This window comes from Lutra lutra, chromosome 14 (assembly GCF_902655055.1).
Source record: "Lutra lutra chromosome 14, mLutLut1.2, whole genome shotgun sequence".
Lineage (NCBI taxonomy): Eukaryota > Metazoa > Chordata > Mammalia > Carnivora > Mustelidae > Lutra > Lutra lutra.
In genome coordinates, this window is record NC_062291.1 from 30,881,492 (window position 1) to 30,903,457 (window position 21,966).

At 37.4% G+C, this 21,966-nt stretch overlaps 1 protein-coding gene across 1 annotated transcript in view; it reads right to left on the bottom strand.

Moving 5' to 3' along the window:
* The window catches only part of RUFY2 (RUN and FYVE domain containing 2), a 56,558-nt gene that overhangs the window by 22,034 nt on the left and 12,558 nt on the right, over positions 1-21,966 (bottom strand). Inside the window, 9 exon segments of the mRNA XM_047701473.1 lie at positions 4,581-4,700; positions 7,131-7,228; positions 10,304-10,471; positions 13,190-13,306; positions 13,449-13,550; positions 16,790-16,859; positions 19,897-19,962; positions 20,914-20,975; positions 21,156-21,279. Coding sequence (XP_047557429.1) covers positions 4,581-4,700; positions 7,131-7,228; positions 10,304-10,471; positions 13,190-13,306; positions 13,449-13,550; positions 16,790-16,859; positions 19,897-19,962; positions 20,914-20,975; positions 21,156-21,279 — 927 coding nt within the window.

Here is a 21,966-nt window from a genome sequence, read left to right on the forward strand (position 1 = left end):
CTATAAGAGACTCTTAATCTCAGGAAACAAACTGAGGGTTGCTGGGGGGTGGGGGGTGGGGGAGGAGGGATGGGGTGGCTGGGTTATGGACACTGGGGAGGGTATGTGCTATGGTGATTGCTGTGAATTATGTAAGACTGATGATTCACAGACCTGTACCCCTGAAGCAAATAATACATTATATGTTAATTGAAAAAAAATTTTTTTTGACAATAAAGGCCCTATTGTAGCAAAACAAAAAACAAAAAAACCCAGAGGAAAAAACCATAGGGCCCCAACCACTGTCAGCAAAGGCCAAGTGGGGAATTTAGATTTCCATCCTCACCTGGCAATAATAAAGTGTCTCTCCCACCCCCCAACATAGTAATATCAGAAAAGGTCAAGGGGCAAGCCGGGATTTTGAATACTGCCCAGCACCCTCTCTTATGGAGACCACATTGGGAACCCGGACTTTTAACCCACATCAATAACAAGGTATTTCTCACCCTCCCTAGGTCAGTGAAAGCCAAGTGAGAAGCCTAGATTTCTATTCCTGCCCAGTGAAATGAAGCACCTCTACCTCTCTCCTCCAGAATGGTGTCCACAGACAGAAGCCTAGACTTCCACTCCTACTTGAGAGAAAGAAGGCACCACTCTTCTTTTCCACAATGTCAGTAGAGACTGAGTAGAAAGCACAGATTTCAATCCCTGCCCAGTAGTTAGGCACCCTTCTCCATTCCATCCAGAATGGTTCTAGGATTCTACTATCCCTACTTGGTATAAAGAGTGAGTTTCAGGGCACCTTGGTGGCTCGGTCAGACGCCGTTTAAGTGTCTGACTCTTGGTTTGACTCAGGTCACGATCTTAGGGGTCATGAAATTGAGCCCTAATTCAGGCTCCACGCTCAGTGTAGTGTCTGTTTGAGATCCTCTCTCCCCCTCCCTCTGCCCTTGCACCTCCTGCTTGCACTCTAAAATAAATAAATACATCTTAAAGAGAGAGAGAAAGAGGGAGAGAGAGTCAGCATCTGTATTCCCCTGCTCATGTGGCTTCAGTGGAGAGCTGCTAAAATTTAAGTAAGATGTAGTCTCGTAACATAATTCTCAGTATGTCCAGAATGCACTGAAAAACACTTGTTATATCAAGACCCAAGAAATATCTTAATGTGGATGAGGAAAAAAAAGATGCCAACATGTCAGATAATTCTGAAGAGATAAGAATTTTAAAGCAGTCATCATGAAAATGCTCCTATGACCAATTAAGAACACACCTGAAACAAAATAGTAAGTTTAAGCATAAAAGATCAGATGAAATTGGGCACATTCAGGATGGAATGGCTGTAGACTAGTAAAAAAGAGAGAGAGGAAGGAAACATAGTCAAATGGATATATACAATAACCTCACTAAATGGGCTCAGTAGGAGAATGATGATGAGGAGGAAAGAATGGATTTCAAAACACTACACCACAAGGGCACCTGGCTGGCTCAGTCAGTAGAGCACGCAACTCTTGATCTCAGAATTGTGAGTTCAAGCCTCACATTGGGCACAGAATCTACTTAAAAACAACAACAACAACACTACAATAGAAATTACCCAATCTGAACAAGAGAGGAGAAAATAAACTGGGGGAAAAAAGTGTCTGAGACCTATAGGATTATTTAAAACAAAAAATCTTATATTCAAGATCATCAGAATTCCAGAGAAGAGAGAGGAGGCTGAGTCTGGGTGGCTCAGTTGGTTAAGCATCCGACTCTTGATTTTGGCTCCAGTTATGATTTCAGGGTCGTGAGATCAAGCACCATGTCAGACTCCACGCTCAGCAAGGAGTCTGCTTAGAATTCTCCCTCTCCCTCTGTCTCTGGCCCTCCCCACTCCCTTTCTCCCTGTCTAAATAAATCTTTTTTTTTTTAAGATTTTAATTTATTTATTTGAGAGAGAGAGAACATGAGTGGGGAGGAGGGGCAGAGGGAGAGGAAGAAGCAGGCTCTCCACCGAGAAGGAAGCCTCATGTAGGTCTCAACCCAAGGAACCCTGGGATCATAACCCAAGTCAAAAGCAAATGCTTCACCGAATGAGCGCTAAAGTGAGTAAATCAAACAAACAAATGAAAGAATTCCAGTAGAAAGGAAGCAATTGGACTGGAAAAATATCTAGAAAAAAGATAGCTGAAAAATATCCAAATTTGGTAAAGATAAACAGAAAGATTGAAAAAGCCGACCAAAGCTTAAAAAGGATAAATCCAAAGAAATAATCTTGGATAGAGTAACAGTCATTCAAATGACAGTATTTTTCATCAAAAACTACGAAAACCAAAAGAAAATGGTACCACAGTTTTCAAGTGCTGAAAGAAAGGAACTGCCAATTCAGAATTCTAAGGAAAGTCTGAAAAGATCTTTCAGAAATGAAGATAAAAATCAAGATCTCATATGAAAAAAACAAATAAGAGAATTTGTTGCCAAGAGACCCACCCTAAAAGAAACACAAAAGAAGTTCTTCAGATACAGAAGAAAACTTATATCAGGAATGAAGAAAGAACAATAAACAAAGTTTCCTAAATTATATATAATGTTTGAAGCACAAACTATAAAATTGTCTGATGGGGAGCACATAGCTAGCTCAGCCATAAAGCATGAGACTCTTGATCTCAGTCATGAGTTCAAACCCAACACTGGGCTTAGAGTTTACATCTTTAAAAAAAAAAAAAAAAAAAAAAAAAACTTTCTAATATTGTCTGATGTGGTTCTCAATATTATGCAGAGAAAATATTTAAGTCAATTATGTTATAAAAGAAAAAGAGTAAAAAGATCTAAGTGGAAGTAAGACTTCCACACTTCATTCAAAGTAGTAAAATACTGGTACCAGTAGACTGAAAATCTGCAAATATATAAGACAGTATCTACAGCAATCATGAGAAAATCTATATGAAGAGATACACTCAAAAACACTATAAATAAATCAAAAAGGAATTCTAAATAATATTCAAGTAATCCCTGGGGGGGGGGGGGGCAGGAAAAAAGAAATAAAGGAATGAAAAACAAAACAACAAAAAAAAAACAATATAAGAGCAGACTTATGCTCTCATACCAACAATTACACTAAATGTAAATGAACTAAATATATCATTAAGAGATTGTCAGAACAGATAAAAAAACATGAACTATAAGAAACTTACTTCAAATATACTGATGATAATAATAAAGATTAGGCTGATAGTTTAAATACTGAAAAATGCAAGCAGTCATGTTTTATTATATGACAATACTAATCAAAAGAAGGCAGAAGCAGCTCTATTAACATCTGATAAAGAAAATTACCAGAGATAAACATATCATATCATGGCTCATAAAAGGCATATTGTTTTGATAAAAAGGTCAATTCGCCAAAAAGACATAGCAATCCTAAATGTGTCGGCACCAAAGAACAGAATACAAGAAGCTTCAGAATACAAGAAGCAAAAACCATTAGAACTGAAAGTAAAAATACACAAATCCACAGTTACAGCTGGGATATTCAACAAATCCCCTCTCAATAATTGACAGAACTATTAGAAAATTCGCACGAACTGAGAGGAGTTTAATGCCACCTCAACCGATGGGTCTCAAGACAGCTTAACAAGTTATATATCATAAATGGCATGTAGTCTTGTTTATGATCTGTTAAACATAATACATAACTATTTGCTATTGTTGCTTTAATAACAAAAGAAGTAACATGTTTACTAGGAGAAAACACTGATGTTTATAAAGTAAAAACTAAAATACCCCTGTCAATCTGCCATCACTCCCCTGAGATAATCATTCCCCAGAATCTATATTCTTTAAGCACGTGCACACACACACACACACACGCATATGTGCTTATTTAAATATATATGCATATGTGCATAGTTATTATACACATAACTATGCATATATGCACAGTTTTAATTTTATAAAAATTGGGATACCTCACATACTGTCTGCAACTTGCTTTTTTCAGTCCAGGGACATATATGGACACCATTCTAGCTTGTAAGAAATATCTAAAGTATTAATAAAAACGTTCTCAGAAAATCTCGTTTTTTGATAATACAAGTTCCTTTGAGTTACAAAGGTCTATTACACTCAATATCTAGAAATATAATGGCCATCTGCTGTTATGCACCAGCAGAAAGAATAAAAGTCTCCTTGAGCAAGGTAACAAGAGAGTTGAAAAGCTCTGAAATCAATAAAGGGACAAAAAACTCAAGTTTATCAATTATGTTTTCTAATTTTTTTTTAATTTCTCAAGGAGAACTCCATAATCTACCTGGCATCATTAACTAAAGGAAAATATAGGTATCCTACCATTATGGGCTAAAAAGAAGGGGTGGGGTCGCCTGGGTGGCTCAGTGGGTTAAGCCTCTGCCTTAGGTTCAGGTCATGATCTCAGGGTCCTGGGATCGAGACCCACATCGCATCGCACTCTTTGCTCAGCAGGGGGCCTGCTTTCCCCCCTCTCTCTCTGCCTCTCTGCCTACTTGTGATCTCTGTCAAATAAAGAAATAAAATCTAAAAAAAGGGGAGGGGCTGAGGAGGGGATTATGTTAATACAAGTTTGTTTCCAAGAGTGAAATACTCACAGCTGTTTCTCCTTTTGGGAAACTTGTTTCTGCAGATTGTCGGATTTACTCTGACACTCTTGTAGATATTTCTTGTCTTCATCTTCAGCTTCCATTTGCGCCTTCTCTGCTTGCTGCAATCTGGTGTAATTCAAATCAACTTTGGGTAAAACTGAGGCTAGAACTAGGGTGTAAAAGGGTGAAGAAGACAAATAAAAGAAAAATGGGGAAATAGAAACATTTCTAAATGAAAACAAAGTTTGGGGGGAAACTCACAAACTCAAACGTGAAAGAGCCACACAATGTCTAGAAATTGTTTTGTGATTTTTTTTTCAATATAACATATAATATGCCCAGAATACTATCTTCAAATTTGTTTTATTTCTTGTTCATAATTAACAATGCAAAGCAATACAGTCTTTACCACTTACGTAGAGCAGAATGGATTAACTTTGAAAGTATAATGGGTGCATTACTGCCTTTTTTACAAAACCATGTAAAGCACAGTATTTATGACTACACTAGGTGAAGAAGCCACATTGTTATTTATTATGTTAGGATGTGTATGCCAGGAATCAAGTGTGCTACAAGGCCAAGAGCAAAGACCTGCAATTATTTTGAACAGCCAAGTCCTCCCTATAGGATCTTTATGCATTTACTAAATTATGCCAAAAGCTCTGTGTGTGTGTGTGTGTGTGTGTGTGTGTGTGTGTGTGTATTTAAGATTCAAAAGAATATAGTACTAGTTGGCAACATTCTGTAGAGATCATTTTTGTTCATCGCTGATGTTTAAATATTACCTAAAAATGTGATTTTCATTTGTTCTGTTTTTGTTTGTAAGTCATTGATTCTCCCTCTGCTTAGCTCCACTCCCTGCCTCCCATCTACGATTCCTTAGATTTAACTTCAATATTTTTATAAGAAAACATTTCCCACTTATTAAAGAGACATTAACTCCTTGTAGGGAATCTCAGGCAAAATCATCTATTCAACTAGCTGAAAACACGGCCTCTTCTTTTCTTCCTAAAAACATGCCAGTGGGGCAACCTGACACTTTTCAGAAGTATAAATGCCACTTCTGAGCAAAAGAGAGTAACATTCAAGTTATCTCTAAATCAAAATTTAATTTTAAAATATTAACGTGGAGGGACAGGGGACCCAAGCATTTCTCTAAGATTACAGAAACTAAAATAAAACTCAGAGTGAGGTAGGGCTTGAAATTGTGCTATCATAGAAGAGGGCTAAGGGAACTGGAAAACTGAGGTGCTAGAGCACAAGAGAATGGCCAATCTGCATTATAAACTATTTTAAGACATCAGTAAAAAATCAGTAAAGAAGCCATTAGGCAAGGAGTGGGCCAATGGGGAAAAAATTTGTGCCAACACACTGTGAAATCAAAGGGTCAACTTATTTTTAAACAATGTTTATATTTACCATCAAAAAGTAGCTAAAAAGATAAAACTGCACTTGAAAATCCTGACCTCCAAAAGGCCAATACTCAAATCAGCCTTTGTGCACAAGGTTTGAGGAGTATGTTTTTGGAAATCCAAGTGCACCCACTCTGCTCTATGGCAGTGCATTACCACAGCAGCAGATCAAGAAGTGGAGAGGGTTCCTAATACCCTTTTCAAATACTTAATAGCATAAATTATTTTCTATTTAATATATTATAAAATTGTTGAGTCTCTTTTAGTCTGTTTAAATACAAGTGGTTTTCAGAAAGATATATCTTTGACCAGCTTGTACTGGTCCTGAGTGTCACTGCTGGCATATTTCACCAATGACATTGCAATTGTCCTAGTTTGAGTTAACAAATCATTGTCACTTCATAATGGAATGGACAGAAATCAAAGACAGAAAAAGGTAATAAAGATGTCCAAAATGTAAAAATGGGGATAAAGAAAACAAAAAAGAAAAAAGAAGAAAGAGGATGTCAATAAAAGAATATTCATGTCAATAAAGCATTAATAGTTATGTTTTTCATAAGTAGATTCAAAGAAAGCAATGATAAGACATATGTTGACACCAACATGACAGGTCAATGGAAATACATTACATTTTCCAACAATAAAAGTGAAAAATGCCAATATAAAACAATTCAATTTAAATAAAATTACTTCTTGGTTTGGGTTGAACTCCTAGCTCAAAGAAACACAACTAAACTGCCAACTCAAAGCCTGATTTCAGATAAAGAGATGGTGAATGACAAAGAATATGACAATCAATATGCATGGAAATCAATCAGGGATAATTCCACCATAGATTCTGTTCGTTTTTCACTTTTTTAAAGTATTTGTTTGTGTATTTGTTTTATGTAATAGATTGAACCACATGAAATTGCCAATATTAAATCTTTTTTAAAAATCCAGAAAATGGCAAATTCAAATGAAATCAGCCTAATATAAAGCAACTTGATTCCATGCAACAACCAAAACAAAAAAGGCAAAATTCTGCTGGGCTTAAAAAAAAAGTCCTAATCTAAATTTTCCTAATGGTTTTTGTGGCAGGTGTCAGAGTTGAATAAAGGAAGAAAAAAAGGAAAAAGAGAAACTAAGACTGAAAATGCTGTACCTTTGCTCCAGCTGCCTCATGGCTGCAGTGATTTTATTGGTTTTTTCTTCTAGTCGGGCAATTATTTCATTTTTTTCTTTCAAGCCATCTTCAGAACCCTATTTAGAAAGGAAAAAGAACTACTATAGTGGCTTTGATTTTTAAACCTAAATATTTCTAAGTTTTGTATACCATTTTACTATGGAATTTTCACTTTGAAATGAGCACAGCTAATTTGTAGATTAAAATACTCCTATGATAGGGGCGCCTGGGTGGCTCAGTGGTTGAAGCCTCTGCCTTCGGCTCAGGTCCTGGGATCGAGTCCCGAATCGGGCTCTCTGCTCAGCAGGGAGCCTGCCTCCTCCTGTCTCTCTCTGCCTGCCTCTCTGCCTACTTGTGATCTGTCAAATAAATAAAATTAAAAAAAAAAAATACTCCTATGATATAAAGCAGTAGAACCATCAGTCTTCAATTAAAATGGAATTTAAAAAAAATACTGCCTTCAGTATTTCTGGAAGACAGCAGAATAAACTCTTGTAAACTATGCTATTTTTCAAATTAAATAAAAAACTTTTGGCAATAAATCTACTTAAACAATGATGTCACTTTATGAGAGAATTCGTAACAATTATTATAGTAATGCTTTTTTTTTTTTCCAAGATTTTTTTATTTGAGAGAGAGAGTATGAACAGGGGGGGAGGGCAGAGGGAGAGAGAGAAGCAGAGAGAGAAGCTCCCTCCACTGAGCAGGGAGCCCAATGCGGGGCTGGATCCCGGGACTCTGAGATCATGACCTGAGTGGAAGGCAAACAGTTAAATGACTGAGCCACCCAGGTACCCCTATAGTAAAGCATTTCAATCAAAATTAAATCTTTCTCAGGTCGCTTGGCTGGCTCAGTAGGTAAAGCATGTGACTCCTGATCTTGGGGTTGTAGATCTAAGCCCATGTTGCATGCAGGGATTACTTAAAAAAATAAAATCTTTGGGTGCCTGGGTGGCCCAGTGGGTTAAGCCTCTGCCTTCGGCTCGGGTCATGATCTCAGGGTCCTGGGATCGAGCCCCGCACGGGGCTCTCTGCTCAGTAGGGAGCCTACTTCCCCCTCTTTCTCTGCCTGCCTCTCTGCCTACTTGTGATCTCTGTCAAATAAATAAATAAAATCTTTAAAAAAATAAATAAAATAAAATCTTTTTTTTTTTTTAAGATTTTATTTGTTTATTTGACAGAGAGATCACAAGTAGACAGAGAGGCAGGCAGAAAGAGAGAGAGAGAGAGAGAGAGAGAGAAGCAGGCTCCCTGCTGAGCAGAGAGCCCGATGCGGGACTCGATCCCAGGACCCTGAGATCATGACCTGAGCTGAAGGCAGCGGCTTAACCCACTGAGCCACCCAGGCGCCCAATAAAATAAAATCTTAAAAAAAAAAATTAAAGGGGCACCTGGGTGGCTCTGTCAGTTAGGTGTCTGACTTCAGCTCAGGTCATGATCTTGGAGTCCTGGAGTCAGGGCCTGTGCTGGTCTCCACAGTCAGCAGGGAGTGTGCTTCTCCTTCTGCCTCTGCCTCTACCCCTCCCTCGAGCTCATGCTCTCTTTCTCTCAAATAAATAATAGCTTTTTAAGAAAAAAATAAATCTTTCTCAGGACTGTAGTATATAAAAGAATTCACAAAAATGTCCTGCATATTTAGACTGAGTTTTCCGAAAAGATTTAATCTTCATACTCAACACCTTTTGGTATTAAAAAAGAAATTCATATAAGTGATTTGTTTATTCTTTGATACCTATTCCATTGCTACACTTCTTAAGCTTCCATATAGAAAAAGAAGCTGCTGGTTTTTATTACTAGTATGGCACAGTTAAAAACCAAACCTTCATACAAAAAGTCATTTTCTTTCTTTTTTTTTTTTTTTTTTTAGATTTTATTTATTTGACAGACAGAGAAACAGCAAGAGAGGAAACAGAAGCAGGGGAGTGGGAGAAGGAGAAGCAGGATCCCCGCTGAGCAGAGAGCCCAATGCAGGGCTCGATCCCAGGACCCCGGAATCATGACCTGAGCTGAAGGCAGATGCTTAACAACTGAGCCACTCAGGTGCCCCAAAAGTCACTTCCAATTTACATTAAACTCAAGAAATTCTAAGAATTTAAGAATGATCCTTACCTCCAAAACCTATGAAGAACTTATCAAACTTAACGCCCCCCCCCGAAAATAATCCAGATACAAAATGAACAGAAAACACGAACAGACACTTTTCTAAAGAAGATATCCAGATGGCTAACAGACACATAAAAAGATGCTGAACATCACTCATCATCAGAAAATACAAATCAAAACCACAACAAGATACCACCTCACATCTGTCAGAACGGCTAAAACTAACAACACAAGAAACAATAGGTGTTAGCCAGGATGCAGAGAAATGGGAACCCCTTGCACTGTTGGTGGGAACGCAAACTGGTACAGCCACTCTGGAAAACAGTACGGAGGTTCTTCAAAAAGTTAAAAATAGAACTTATTTTAAAAAATAGAATACCCTGTGATCCTGCAATTGCACTACTAGGTATTTACACAAAGAATACAAAAATATAGAGTTGAAGGGGGTACATGCACCCTGATGTTTATAACAGCATTATCAACAATGTATCAAACTATGGAAAGAGCCCAAATGTCCACTGACGGATGAGTGAATAAAGATGTGGTGTATGTATATGCATGTATGTGTGTGCATATATATAATGGAATATATGACTCAGCCATCAAAAAAGACATGGATGGATCTGCAAGGACATGGATGGAGCTGCAAGGACATGGATGGATCTGCAAGGACATGGATGGATCTGCAAGGACATGGATGGAGCTGCAGTGTATTATACTAAGTGAAATAAGTGAGAGAAGACAAATACTGTATCATTTCATTCATATGTGTAATTTAAGAAACAAAACAGATAAACATATGGGAGGGGGTAAGAAAAAAGAGAGAAACCATAAGACACTCTTAACGACAGAGAACAAACGGAGGGTTGCTGGAGGGAGGTGGGTGCGGGATGGGCTAGAAGGGTGATGGGTATTAAGGAGGGCACTTGAGCACTGGATGTTGTTATATAAGTGATGAATCACTGATTTCTTCTCCACTGCAGGTTAACGGAACTAGAATTTAAATTAAAATTACAAAAAAAAAAAAAAAAAAAAAGAATGATCCTTACCTGCAACTTTTGATACATTTCTATGTTAATTGCTTTAACTTCCTCTAGTTGTTGCCGAAGGCCTATCAGAGTATCCTGCTTCTCATGGATATCTTTCTCCAACAACTTCATAGCAAGTTCAATTTCATGTTTCATACTAACTTGTACCGCTAGCTCGTTTTCCACATCCTGAAATTTCAACACATCCTCAATTCACATACCACTTCAGGATGTCAAAAGTGAGACACACGACAGTTAATGAGAACACAAAGAGTTTTCTAATCACTATGTAGACTACTCTTTTTTTTTTTTTAATGGTTTCATGTCACTAGATATATATCTTTTTATTTTTTAAGGATTTTATTTTATTTGTCAGAGAGCACAAGCAAGGACAGCAGCAGGCAGAGGCTTCCTTCTGAGCAAGGAACCAGAAGAGAGACTCGACCCCAGGACCCTGGGATCATGACCTGACCCAAAGGCAGATACTTAACCAAAGAGCCACCCAAGAGTCCCCATAGACCACTCTTAAAAAAATAAAAAAGTTCCACTCAATTTTGCTATGAACCTACTTGAAAAGATACAGTTTATTAATTTAAAAAATTTTTTAAAAGATACATAGACTACTCTTTTGAGGTTTAAGCCCCACTAGAGGGAATCAACCAGGTCGTATAACAATATAACACTAAATATTTTCAACTGTGTATTTTGTGAAAATGAAAGCATTTTCTAGATACTGTTAATTATCACTATTCTACTGGTTCAAAAATTAGGGGCACCTGGGTGGTTCCCCCTCTCACTCTCTGCCTGCCTCCCTGCCTACTTAAGATCTCTGTCAAATAAATAAATTTAAAAAAAAATTAAATATTTTTATGCCTCATAACATCAGTATTAACTTTCCTTAATCAAAGAAATAAAGTAGTCTGGGGGTGCCTTGCTGGCTCAGTTGGAAGAACACGCAACTCTTGATCTTGGGGTCATGAGCTCCAGCCCCCACACTGGTATAGATATTACCTAAATAAATAAAACTTAAAAAAAAAACCACACAGAAATAAAGTAGTCCATACAAGTGAAGGCCAAAGAGAACTCAAAAACCCCACTTCACAGTTTTAATTTCTTCTCTTAAAGAATTTTACATTGGGGGTGGGGTGATGAAGTGACCTGATGATGGGCATGAAGGCGGGCACGTGATGTGCTGAGCACTGGGTGTTATACGCTCCTGATGAATCACTGACCTCTACCTCTGAAACAAATAATAACCTACATGTTCAACTGAAATTTTTTTAAAAAAGATTTTATATGACAGAGAGAGACACAGCGAGAGAGGGAACATAACCAGGGGGAGTGGGAGAAGGAGGAGGAGAAGCAGGCTGACTGCCAAGCAGGGAGCCCAATGCGGGGCTCGATCCCAGGACTCTGGGATCAGGACCTGAGCCGAAGGCAAATGCTTAACTACTGAGCCACCCAGGAGCCCCTCAATCGAATTTAAATAGAACTAAATTAATTTTTTACATCAAAACAAAAAGAAGTTTCCTAATATTAAAAACAAACAGAAAAAGGGATGGAAAGGCTGGCAAGATGGAAAGTCTCTTCTTGATCTGGGTGGTGATTACACAGGTATTTATGTTATAACCCATTATGCTGTACATTTGTATTTTGCTGTAGGCATTAGATCAATTTGAGTTAAAAAAATTCATTAATTTTTTTAAAAGATTTTATTTATTTATTAATTTATTTCAGAGCGAGAGAAAGCGAGTGAGTGAGGATGAGCTGGGAAGGGGTCAGGAAGGGGGAGAGAGAGAATCCCAAGCAGACTCTGCACTGAGCACACAGCTCATTGCAGGGCTCCATCACACCACCCTGAGATCACAACCTGCCCTAAAATCGAGAGTCTGATGCTCAACTGAGTCACCCAGGTACCCCATTCATTTTTTTAGAAGTAACTTCTATGCCCAACATGGGGCTGGAAATTACCCCAAGATCAAGAGTCACGTGCTCTACCAACTGAGCCAGCCAGGCACCCCAAAAATAAGTTAATTTTAAATATGATCTGGAGCACGTGGGGGGCTCAGTCAGTTGAGCCTCTGCCTTCAGCTCAGGTCATGATCTCAGGGACCTGAGACTGAGCCCCTCGTCAGGCTCTCTGCCCAGTGACAAGTCTGTTTCTCCCTCTCCCTCTGTGATCTCTCGCTTTCACTCTCTCTCAAATAAGTTAAATCTTAAAAAAAAATTTTTTAATACCATTTTAGTCCTATATGAATCGATCATTCTATTCAATTTTGGTTTGCTAATGCTGGTCACAATCATTCATTTCAGAGTTTAAAACCACTTTAAAAACACTTGATAAAATGGGAACGTAAAGAATTTGAAGGGGTTGTAAGGGGGTGAGATTTCTATCCCACAGCAAGGAAGATAAGGCTGAAAAAGAGATTTTAAGGGGTGCCTGGGTGGCTCAGTCAGTTTGTCTGCTTTGGCTCAGGTCATGATCCCAGAGTCCTGGGATCAAGGTCCACATAGGGCTCCCTGCTCAGTAGAGAGTCTGCTTCTTCCTCTGCCCCTCACCCAACTTGTGCTCTTTCACTCTGTCTCTATCACATTAAAAAAAAAAGTCTTAAAAAAAATTTTTTTTAAAGATTTTAAGTGATGCTTAAGGGTAAATTATGATGATGATGATTATTTTGCTAATGTAAACTACCTGTCTTTTTTTTTTTTTTTTAAAGATTTTTTATTTATTTATTTGACAGAGAGAGATCACAAGCAGGCAGAGAGGCAGGCAGAGAGAGAGGAGGAAGCAGGTTCTCCGCTGAGCAGAGAGCCCGATGCGGGGCTCGATCCCAGGACCCTGAGACCATGACCTGAGCCGAAGGCAGCGGCCTAACCCGCTGAGCCACCAAGGCGCCCCTAAACTACCTGTCTTAACTGAGATTCATCTCGAAGCTGCCTTCTGGCTTCGTTGTACATTTCATCCAGCCCCTGCCGAGAATGCTTATATGTCTGAAGCTCAGTTTCCACATCCACTTTGGTAACCTAGGAAGAAAACAACAAGTTTTTTACTGTATAATCACTACTATCAATACAGCACAGAAATAAATATCCCATATATGCAAAAGTTCCCAAAAGGGGCAATTTCTGACACAAGACAGTCTGTTTGCAATTAGTCCATACGTACCTCCAGGTGCTGCTGTGTTTTCATTAAAATCAATTTATTTTCACTTCGTAATTGATGATTTTCTTCTTGGAGTTTAATGATATTATTTTTTGCTATTGCTAACTAAAGATTATGAAACAGGGACAAGAAAAAAGATTTTAAACATCTTTACTTATACTTGCTTTATGTTTGGTTATGTTCATTGCTATAAACAATAGAATATAAAAGCTTAAAACTAGTCAAATGTCTCACATCTATAGAAGCTTCCATAAGAAAAATGCTATTATCCTAAGATACTAATAATAAAAACTGAACTCTTATTTCTAGCATTTCCTTTTTTTTTAGCATTTCCTCTTATTAGTCAAAATATATGTTAAAATATATCATGCGTATCTGATTTAAATATGTTCTGAATACAAAGTGTTATGAAACAGTAAGACTGTAAAGTCCTGTATAAGGATAAAAAGATCTGTAAGAAGGCTGTGTATCAAAAAAAAAAAGAGAAGGCTGTGTATCATTGCAAATGTGATATAGACCTTCATGATAATCAAATTGGAACACCCTCTGAAACAGAGAACACAGAGGGACCATCACAACTATGAGACATTTCTTACCATCAGAGTTAAACTAAGTGGCCTGGTTCTGAGGCCTACAGTGAAAAGAGGGATTCTAAGAAAGGAAAGCAAGCACCACCCCCAATGTTGGCTTGTAAATAAGTTTCTGAACATTTCATCAGGGATATAACTTGAACTTCGCAGTGCACCTAGGGCCAAAAAGAGGCACAAATTTGAGAGCAACTCTAATGGTCCCAATGACCAACAGACACATGACAAGATGCTCAACATCGCTCATCATTAGGGAAATGCAAGTTAGAACTACAATGAAAGACCACCCATCAGAATAGCGAAAATCAAAAGCACAAGAAACAACAGGTATTGGTGAGGATGTGTGTGGGGGAAAGGAACCCTCAGTGAACGATTGGTGGAAATACAATGCAGTCACTGTGGAAAACCGTATACAGTTTCCTCAAAAAATTAAAAACAGAACTACCCTGCAATCCAGTAATTGCACTACTGTATTTAACCCAAAATACAAAAGCACTAATTCGGGACGCCTGGGTGGCTCAGTTGGTTGGGTGGCTGCCTTCGGCTCAGGTCATGATCCCGGCGTCCTGGGATCGAGTCCCGCATCGGGCTCCTTGCTCATCAGGGAGCCTGCTTCTCCCTCTGCCTCTGCCTGCCATTCTGTCTGCCTGTGCTTGCTCTCTCTCCCTCTCTCTCTCTGACAAATAAATAAATAAAATTAAAAAAAAATTATTAAAAAAAAGCACTAATTCAAAGAGATACATGCATCCCTATCTACTGCAGCATAATTTACAACAGCCAAACTATGGCAGTGGCCCAAGCGTCTATTGATAAATGAATGGATAAAGATGTGGCATGTGGATGGAATGTTATTCAGCAATGAAAAAGAATGAAATCTTGCCATTTGGAACAACATGTATAGTGCTGTAGAGTTTACTGCTAGGTGAAGTCAGTCAGTCTGAGAAAGACAAATACCGTATGATCTCACTCATATGTGGAATTTTTTTTTTAAACTTTTTTTTTTTTAAGATTTTATTTATTTATTTGACAGAGAGAAATCACAAGTAGGCAGAGAGGCAGGCAGAGAGAGAGGAGGAAGCAGGCTCCCTGCTGAGCAGAAAGCCCGATGTGGGGCTCGAACCCAGGACCTGGGATCATGACCTGAGCCGAAGGCAGCGGCTCAACCCACTGAGCCACCCAGGCGCCCCTCATATGTGGAATTTAAGAAACAAATGAGCAGAGGCGCCTGGGTGGCTCAGTCAGTTGAGCGTCTGCCTTCGGCTCAGGTCATGATCCCAGGGTCTTGAGATCGGGCACCATACCAGGCTCCCCGCTCCTCGGGGAGCCTGCCTCTCCCTTTGCCTCCCTCTTGTGAATAAATAAAATCTAAAAAAAAAAAAAAAAATGAGTAAAGGACAAAAAAAAAAGAGAGAGAGAGAGAGAGAAACCAAGAAACAGATTCTTAATTGTAAAGAACAAACTTATGGTCACCAGAGGGGAAATGGGTGGGGGATGGATGAAATAGGTGACGGGGATGAAAGAATACACTTATCATGATTAAAACACAAAACAACGGACAGTGCTGGGTGGCTCAGTGGTTAAGCCTCTGCCTTCAGCTCAGGTCATGATCTCGGGGCCCTGGGATCGAGCCCCACATCGGGCTCTCTGCTCATCGGGGAGCTTGCTTCTCCCTCTCACTCTCTGCTTGCCTCTCTGCCTACTTGTGATCTCTGTCAAATAAATAAATAAAATCTTTAAAAAATAGTAAAAATAAAAATAAAAAGCAAAACAGAAACACTATCAAATGGTCCCAAACTATCAAAATAAAGATGCATTTGCAGCCATGCAAATAATGATGTGCTCCCTGGTTTGAAAAAATTAGGCCAGTTCTAAAAGAAATAAGAATTTTAATTAACACAGAAAGTAGGGTTTAGAGCACTCATGACAGATTTCTTCCTCTAGCCTAAATAATTCTGAAAACAGAAAGCAGTAACTCTGTGGCTTGATAAGATTAAAAAAAAAGGGGGCGCCTGGGTGGCTCAGTGGGTTGAAGCCTCTGCCTTCAGCTCAGGTCATGATCCCAGGGTCCTGGGATCGAGCCCCGCATCCGGCTCTCTGCTCCTCGGAAAGCCTGCTTTCTCCTCTCGCTCTGCCTGCTTGTGATCTCTGTCTGTCAAATAAATAAATAAAATCTTTAAAAAAAAAAAAAGATTAAAAAAAAAAAACTTATCTAAAGCAACTTTACAGACAGTATTATGGAGATCAATTTCTGGTCTGGGACCACCAGATAGCCGCTCTGACAATGCAAGAAACCAGAGCACTCGAGATGAGGTTGATATGTGGTTGTGTGGAGAAGGATGGCCACGATGGTACAGTGCTGCTGGTAAAGAAAAATAATCGAATAGTAGAACAAGACGAACAGTATCATTTTAACGGGAATTTCTAACTGTAGATGATTCACTATCTAAATAGAGGTCACCCAGTTTTTAAAAAGAGAATCACAGCTTATTTATAGAAGAGCTTCTGTGAGTGTCATCTTTGCGGCTCATTTCTAGGAGTATTTCATATAATTCACAGATTTACCTGAGACTTTACCTGAGAAAATGAGGTTTTTCTAGAGCTTACAATCATCAATTATAACTACATCACAAGCATTCCATCATAATGATGAAAATGTGTGTGCGCACACGCATACTTAGCATATTCATACTTAAAATGGAAAAGGATCACAAATGCTCGGTCTGTGTCAGACAATTATCCATGGCTGGGTTACAATACCTCTTCAATCAGCTTAGTATTTGACTTTTCTAATGAGTCAACTCTTGAATGGAGACTGCTGACTGTGCTGCTGAAATTAACAAAGAAAAAACTCATTCAAATCACACAAATTCACAAAAGTCAGAAAAGGTATATTATCTTGGACTTACCATGGTACCTAACAGGCACCAACTACCCTGAATTTTTGAGTGTGGGCAATTTCATTAAGGTGAATAACCAGATTTGGCTAGGAAAGCAAGAGAGACTGAAGCTTTTTGGTGTTCACTATTTTCTGCAGTCTTCTTAGGGTCCTTCTTACATTTAAATTGTAATACTGAGGAATGGATTCCACACAAACACTACCAAATACTGTTAAAACTTAATTTAAAATTATCTTTTAAAGATGAACTTTAAATATCCACTCTATAATTAAGAGGCTTAATTAGCATTTACAGCAGTCTTCAACACAAGCCCCATTCGGTTTCCACTTGCCACTTTCATAATCACTTAAAGCCTCTAAAGTCACCATAGTTTGGGACAATGTGAATATGAAATTCCCATCGGGTACCCGGTCAGCCTGCAGCTAAGCAAACACCCTGACTTTCAAAGATATAGTTAAAAGTCAGGTTAAGCCAAATGAACAACTTGGTTTTTTGCATAGTTACTTACACTGATCAAGACTGGACATTACTGTACATTTTTTTCTGCATTTTTATAAATCTTAATAAAAAACTGTATTTCAAACTGTACAGTCACCAGAAGTACACAGTTATCAAAAATGCACACACTTCACTTGGCATCTCCGAGACCGGACATTACTGTATATTTTATGTAATTTGTTTTTCAAGGCCTTGTTTCTACCATCTCAAGCTTTAATAATATAATATACGCTTTACATTACAATTTAATAGATTTAAGCAAATTTTATGCCAGCCTCAGAAATAAATATTGGCATCTTAGTTTAACTGGTGAAACAAGAAAAATATTTTTTCATTCATATTAAATCATTTTTAAATACAATCATTCTTAGGGAAACAACTTGAGTTTTTCACAAACAGCAACAGGGTATCTGGATGGTGAGACATTAACAGATGTGGGACTAGGACAGAGGACCAAAGTTAAGAGTCCCTGCTTTTCTACTTTCTGTATCACCTCAAAAGCTTTAAGACCTTTCTGAGCTTCAGTTTCCTTATCTTTAAATCAGACAATAATATCTGTCCTGCCTTTATGTGAGAATCAATAAAACATTAATCAAAAAAGTACTTTTGAAAATAAACCCTCAAGAGTTTTCTTTGAATGAGAGCTAATATGTGAGTTCCAATTTTTTCTTCATCTGTTTTCTATATTTTTTTAAATACTCTAAATATACAAAAACATTCCAACTGGAAAAACAATGGAACATTTTTAAATTCGTAGAATGTACAAAAGTAAGGCACTAGTACTGCTATAAATGAGTTAATACACATCATTTAAAAGAGAATGAGAAAACTCCTTGAACCAAATTGAACAGATTCTAAGATAAACTGTTGAGTAAGACAGTGAACTACAGAAGAGTATAAAAATTATGCTACTTTATGTGTAAAAAAAACAACGGGAAGGTGAGAACTTCAAGAAAATATACATATGTATTCTTGTCTATTTGTATGAAGTATCTCTGGAGGCATACACAAGAACCTATTAATTATTCCCAAAGAGGGAAACCAGATGGTTGGATCAGGGAAGAGGGAGGATTTTTTTTTTCATGTTCCTATTGAAGTTTTGAAGTTTAAACTATATGAATATATTACCTGTTGCCAAAAGTGAATAAAGCTTTAACAGTAAGTAAATAAGCAATACTAAGTTGCATTTGGAAATATAATCTCAGAATTACAAATTATAAAATACACATAGATACACATATATTTCCTATGATATCTCTACTTTTAAAAAAAAGACAATGATACAACATAGTTCCTATCTCTCCAAGTTCAGAGAAAGCAAGAGTTACAGCTTCTTAGTTTCTCTAAAATGGGAAAGTGTTTAATTGTATTTCTGACTATTGAATTAAACTTAGAAAATCAGAGAAGTACAAAGAATAAAAGAGAAATTATCCATAATCCCATCACCCAGAGATAGCCATTTTTGCTAGTTATTTATTTTAATTAATGGAACAGTCCATTTCTAACTATGTAGCAAATATTATTCACTATACCTGTGCTATCTGGTCCAACTAAAACGTACCACAACTGTAAAATATACATTGGATTATAAAGACAATACAAAGAATACAAAATACCTCATGACCAATTTTTACATTGATTAATGTTGAAATGATAAGATTTTGTGTATACTGGGTTGAATAAAATGTATTTTTAAATTAATTTCATGTTTTTTACCTTTTTAATGTGGTTACTAAAAATTTTAAATTATCTATATGACTCACATTTTATTTCTATTAGTCAGAGCTGCACGTACTATTTTACACATAGATCTCAGAAATTCTTCCAAGTATTCACTGACAGCTTCAATTCCAGTTAACATGATAAGGCAAAAACTCCCACCATGGGAGGCGACAGCCACATTTACACATGAAGCTCTCTGAAGTAGGAAAAATGAATCTGTGAACTATGAAAATGATATAAACTTCCACCCTACCTAATCTGTTCTTCTCAAGGATAAAGAGATAAGTTTGAAATTCTGTCTTTATTTTTTTGACCCCTCCCCAGAAATTCTATTTTTAAATTCTCCAAATGTTCTATTTGAAAATCTGACTCTTGGGATACCTGGGTGGCTCAGTCAGTTAAGAGGCTGCCTTCTGCCCAGGTTATGACCCCAGGGTCAAGCCCCACATCAGGCTCCCTGCTCAGCAGGGAGTCTGCTTCTCTTTCTGCTGTTTCCCCATGCTTGTGCTCTCTCTACTCTCTCTCTCTCAGATAAAAAAAATCTTAAAAAATAAAATATAAAGTCTGACTCTCATTTTTTGGAAATGAATTATCTCCAATAATTCTCTGTATTCTTAATCTCCATTCTCTACTCCCTCAACACTTTCTCACAGATGTTTAGTAGGAACAGGACAAAGCAGACCTGAAAATGGTGAAGAAAACCTCTAAAACAATAGTCACAAATATCCAAGTAACCATAATACTTACTTCAGTTGTCGATTTAATTCTTCAACATAGTTCTTCTGGTCTAATATGGCAGCAATTTGAACATTCCTAAAGAGGGGAAAGGAAGCCTTGCGTCAGATGGAAAGGTGTTTACTGGGTGACCAAAAAAAAGTCTACATCACCTAAAATTGCCATAATGACAAAAAACATTATCTTGCCTTTAGAATAAAATTCAAGAATCTTTTTAATAATGTAGCAGTAGGCTGTGTACTAATTATATAACCTTTGTTAAGTCTAATATTAGCAAGTAATGCCATTAAAAAGTATATTTAAGAATTCTTGGGGCGCCGGGGTGCCTCAGTGGGTTAAACCTCTGCCTTCAGCTCAGGTCATGGTCTTGGGATTCTGGGATCGAGCCCCGCATCGTAAGAAGCTTTCATCTCTTTTATCATAAAAAAAAAACCCAGCAATTAAAATGGGTCTCAGGAACTACAAGTCTGACCACAAGCCATACTTCATACTAAAGCCACCTCCTTCTATGTGATTTTGTTTTATAAAACTTGTATATGTAAGCGAAATAAAACAAGTGAAACAAAACATTTGTGAGTCTAAAACGAAACAAAGATTTTTGCTTTGTAGAACTTGTATATGGAAGCGAAATTAAACAAAGCAGGAACTACACACAGAATAAGGAAATAAAAACTACACTGTCCAGGGGCACCTGGGTGGCTCAGTGGGTTAGGCCGCTGCCTTCGGCTCAGGTCATGATCCCAGGTCCTGGGTTCAAGCCCCGCATCGGGGGGAGGAATAAAATGTATTTTTATTTTACCTGCTTCCTCCTCTCTCTCTGTCTGCCTCTCTGCCTACTTGTGATGTCTCTCTGTCAAATAAATAAATAAAATCTTAAAAAAAAAAACAAAAACAAAAAACTACACTGTCCAAAAAAAACAAAACAAACGAAGAGACCCAGAAAACTACATTATCAATAGATGGACCTCATGGTGATTTGTAAAGAGCTACATAAAAAATACAACACGACAAATAACTTACAAAACATACCTTTCTTTATTTCCGATATCTTCTTCGTTCTTTAAATACATGGAAAAATCAATCACTCCAACCTAAAGTAAATCATGTTAATTTTAGTTAAAGGGGGAAAATATTAGAAGTATATTTAACATGCAACTGAATTTCATTCTTAATTTTTCTTTAGTGTCTAACAGCATTGTTTACAACTGGATCCAAGAGGAACAGGGCAAACTAAAAACACTCTGCATTTGGTACAAGTCACTTTCACTTACTTGTGAGTCTAAATCTTCTCCCTTTACACACAGGTTAGCATCTATCACATTAAGGCCAACCAGCAGCCCAACAATTACTGCTCCTTCTTCTTCCATCATTAGCGCATGATACTCATAAAATTCACTGCGGAAATTAAAATAAAAACCTTAAAATAAAAATTTAAGCACCAAATTTTAAAATCTCAGCCCCATAATATAAACATGGAACCCATTCAAATTTGGTCTCTTCAAATTAGCCTTTCTATACATGAGTTACTCTAACATTTTGAAACGTTAATGTCCATGTAAACACGGTAAAAGAATGGGACTGAAGGAGAAGAAAGAGGAAAAAGAATTTTGAGAGAAAGAAAAGAGAAGCAAATAGATATAGATCAAAAGAAAAAGAGACATCACTGAGGCCTAGACTATCTGGGACTCAGAAGACATAGTAACTGTTACTGATTTGATTATAAAACTTTTTATTAGAGTTGACTTTTTAAATCTAGGATTTATTAAGAATCTTGGGATGAAGACTAAGGTAGGGAATGAATATATGAAACATTCCAAAGCCCATGTTCAAATCAGTGTATTTGATATGTATATGCCAAGTATTCTTAATAATCATCACTTAAGGATACTTATGGATATCTATATTCTAAACAATGTTTAAAAAAGAGACTTAGGAAAGAAACAGAGAAGACTTGACAATTATGTATTCATAGAACTAATTATCACTGTCTCATGCCTTCCTCAAGAAGTCCCATGTACTGTTTAGTCACTTTAATTGAGCTTCAAAATATTACTGAGAAACTGCTGGTGCTTAATGTATGGT